At 39.2% G+C, this 4,092-nt stretch overlaps 1 protein-coding gene across 2 annotated transcripts in view; it reads right to left on the minus strand.

Moving 5' to 3' along the window:
• Positions 1–4,092, minus strand: part of ZNF366 (zinc finger protein 366) — an 87,826-nt gene that overhangs the window by 26,559 nt on the left and 57,175 nt on the right. Inside the window, exons 2-3 of one of the 2 annotated variants that reach the window (XM_019517668.1) lie at positions 2,414–3,722; positions 498–689 (exon numbers count right to left, since the gene is read on the minus strand). In XM_019517668.1, the coding sequence (XP_019373213.1) occupies positions 498–689; positions 2,414–3,715 (1,494 nt within the window). In that variant the 5' untranslated portion in view covers positions 3,716–3,722. Of the gene's footprint in view, positions 1–497; positions 690–2,413; positions 3,727–4,092 lie in introns of both variants that reach the window. The other variant, XM_019517667.1, reaches the window with a different exon arrangement.

A 4,092-nucleotide genomic window follows, 5' to 3' on the forward strand; every position in this document is an offset into this window, starting at 1 on the left:
GCTTTGCTGTGGTGTTTTTATGTCCCGCCTGAACTGCTGTTGTTGGGTTGTGCAATACTGAAGCTGTGATGTTTCTGTATCTCCTCACGCTATGCACAGATACACCTTAAGTGTACTTGGTATATTAGGTTCTTAAACACTTTGACTTCTGTTTGGATGAAATGTGCTAGCTTACTGTCAGATAACTTTATCATCATCAAGCTAAGTTCTCTTTCAGAAAAAATATAACCCCAGTGTTAAGAATACTGATAATTCTGAAGAGGGGAAATGAAAAAAATTTGGATGTTCCTCTGCCTCATTTGGCTGTTATACCTATACTGAAACTACTTTGATTAAGAAAACAAACACAAAAATTAACCCAACAGACTTTACAAGTGATTTTAAAGTGTTTTAACAAATGTAGGTTTTGTTAATATAATTATATCCTGCCATATGTGGAGAAATGTTTGGAATATTTGGTGACGGTGAACCCCCAAGACATCATGAGACATCCTTACCTTGCATTTAAAGGGTTTGACATCAGAGTGAACAATCATGTGTGCCTTGAGAGTCTGTTTCTGCACAAAGCTCTTGAAGCAAAGGTGACACTGATAGGCTCTGATATTGGTATGGATCAGCACATGCCTCTTCATATTGGCCAGCAGGGTAAACTCCCGACCACAAATACCACATTTATGCTCCTTTACACCCTGGAAAGAAATGAAGAATCAAAAAACTAACTAGGTATGACTTCTTCAGTTGTTTTACTTTCAGCACACTAAACAACCTATGCTAGGAAAGCAATTACATAGATTCTTTTCTTTTTAATATTACTAGTTCCAGTAGTAGATACGTGGATACTTTTTCCCCACAGGTAAATACAAATCTAAGGGAAGAAAAAAGTAACTCTACTGTGTAACTGGGATTAAGAAATAATGAATTTCACTGCCATCAGTACATCTACTGAGAAGCTTCAATGATGGAAAAGCTCCACTATCCCACAGTTACAATTTAAATAAAAACTGCATGTTGGCCAAATGTGTGTATGTTAAGGATGACATAATGTAGCATATTGGGTCATGGTAACTAATGTTCTGAGCAATGCCTGTAGAAGTCTAGCACTGGTTGATTCCAGTGTCTAAAGGAAAGAGCTCTATATAACAAAGAGTATGCCTGTATTTTGAAGATAATATAGAAAAAAATCCTACAGAATTTCTGTAAGAAGCAGAAGAATCATGTAATTAAGCAACAGTATAATTGGAATTGGACATTTCATAGGTATTACTGACCATTTCTGCACTAATCTCCAGAAAATGCCTGAATTTTTTTAATGTTATAGAACAAGGAGTAGGTCTGGAGTAAACTGAGGCATACACACTTGTCTTGGAGCCTGATCCCTTTCCATGTAGCCAATGGAACAACACTCCAATGGGCTTTTGACTGAACCGTAAATGAATTATTCAGTTGCAGTTGGTATTTGCAGGGCATCTCAAGTGCCATCCATATAATCCAGTCAGAATGCTGAAAGAAAAGGCACGCCTCCTTTGACCTGGATATGGCCTAAGACCTAGATCAAAAGTATTTAGGTGTCTTCCACTAATTAAAAGACATGGAAGTTACATGCCTAACTACCTTAATGAATCTACCTTACCTCAGTAAGGCAGGTAGGGAAAAGTAATAAGCTGTAAGTGCCATCTAAGTCTATTGATCCAATTGACTATGCATATAAAGAGGGCTCACCTTAGCTTTTGCTTTCATGCCAATAGTTTTGTATCTACATTCAAATTAATTGTTTGTACACAATTAATTGTAAAGCTTTTACCTGTGGACACAAATGATAGTTTTAGATATGTAGCTCTGTGATTTGAGGCTACATTCTGGATCAGGTTCTGTTTGCCCAGTTCTCTTATTGATAAGCAGTTACCCCAGGACAACAGGATAATGGTGCAGTACTGGCTATTCTGAGTCTGCCAAGCAATAATATGTTTTATAGACTTATTCATAGATGCACCCCAGTACATATAAACTAAATACCCAGTTAAGTTAAGCAGAGGACTAAGTTATATTTTTCAATAGAAAAAAATCTGTGGAATGTTAACTGATAAAGGAACATTACACAAAACTAAGATTTTAAATAAAGGGTTGTGCTGGAGATAAAAACAAGCTGAAATAGAGGGTATAATTTTATTTTTGGTCAGCAATGCAAATGGCTTGACTGAACTCTCAGGTTATTGTAAGACTTTCTGACATGGCCTTCCTTAACACATGAGCTGGTTTCTCTTATTGCCGATATTACAGCTTGCTTTCTTAAACACATCCATACACAGAGCTATTCTAAGGGCCTATACCTTACTTATGTTCTTGTGAGGATTTATGTGCCCAGGGCTGGTGTTGGCCTTCAGAGCAGGGGTAGATATAACCTTTCGGGACTTACCTTATGGGTCAAAGAGTGTTGTTTAAGATGGTGGGGCTGCACAAACTCCATGCCACATTCTGTGCAGATGTATGGACGGATGTCTTTGTGCTTCATCATGTGATTTTGCAGCTGACTTGGATATTGAAAAGTTTTATCACATTCTGTGCAATTGTACTGGATAGGACCACGATGGGTTGTTAAATGTCTCTTCAGCTGAGCAAGAGTTGGAAAGTCTAGACCGCACTCCACACAAATATTCTCTCTGCCACTCTCATGCTTGGATTCGTGTGCTTTCAGCTCACTTGGGTAGGCAAAACCTCTGCCACATATTCTACAGTTGTAGGGTTTGATGTCACTATGTTGCATCATATGTCTTTTAAGATGACTGGTTTGGGTGAAAGCTTTGTGACACACCTGACATTTATGCGGTCTAGTGCCCTGATGTGTTAACATATGTGTGTGCAAGTGACTCAGTTGCTTGAAAAGCTTGCCACACCGAGAGCAAGCATGAGGTTTGATACCACTGTGTCCCAAAATATGGGTGACAAGATTATACTTGGATGTGTAGGACTTCTCACACATTGGGCACTGCCAGCGCTTCTGTTCACCCCCAACATCCACATAATAGCTGTCATCAATTTGGAGATTGACATCTACTCTTTCCACCTTTTGTTTGTTTTCACCATTTTCCCTCGCTTCAGTCCTCCTGAATGATGGTTCTGGTGGACTTTTCATTTGGAAGGGATTCCTGATATGAAAATTTGAGGGGACAATAAAAGGAAACATCAGGCCAGGATGAACTTTTGGATAATAAGAGTAAGGAGACTGCACAAAAGCAGGTGTGTTAGGCCACATCATACTAGGCTTTACTGATTCTTGTTTAATGGGCTTTGCTGCAAAGTGCTCCAGAGTCCTGTAGAACTGAAAGCCCAGGTTACACAAGTCTATCATTTGGGAGCTGTACTTGGGCTGTGGGGATTGTTGAAACATCAAAGGAAGACTGGGAGAGCCTACATTGTTGTCTTCAGATCTGTGTGAAGGTGAGGTGGGATCTTCTGGAGTGACAGTAGGAGGCATTTTTGTGGGCATGCTTTTGCGTTTTCGGGACCCTCCTTCCAAGGATCCATGGAAGGTTTCTATATCCCCTAGGGAAGGACCATACTGAAACTGTTCAAGTTGTGATTCAAACTCTTCACTGAGTGGTACAGTTCTGTGAGGCTTTTCGACAGGGCCTAGTGGCTGCAGGCAGCGTGACAAGGGAGATGCCTGTGTATTGTCCACATTGTTCTCATTCTTCATCATATTTAATTCCTTCTGCATTTTCTGCCTGCCTCAAAAGCAAACAAAAAATCCTTTTTAATTCTTCCCTCATTATCCTAAGACATATAGCGTGTTGCTTAATCCATATCTAAAAAAGATTAAGCACTCATATAGTAGTCTCAGGACCATATAAGAATACCAGTTTTTTTCTGCTATTCAAAGTTTATTAGTGGAGACAGGCCAAAGCTGCTTGTTCTCCTTTAGAATTAGTGGTTTAAGTCACGTTTGGTTCATGCATTGACTTTAGGATATATTCAAGCACGTAGTAAATTTTATATTGTTTAGCAGATTAATTTATCTTCTAACAGTTCTACTTCATTTAATTCAGCCACCCCATCTGTGGGCTAGTTCCTGTTCTTGACTGTGCATGCCCTGGT

This window comes from Gavialis gangeticus, unplaced genomic scaffold, assembly GCF_001723915.1.
Source record: "Gavialis gangeticus isolate Ggan-Ray unplaced genomic scaffold, GavGan_comp1, whole genome shotgun sequence".
Classification (NCBI taxonomy): Eukaryota; Metazoa; Chordata; order Crocodylia; family Gavialidae; genus Gavialis; species Gavialis gangeticus.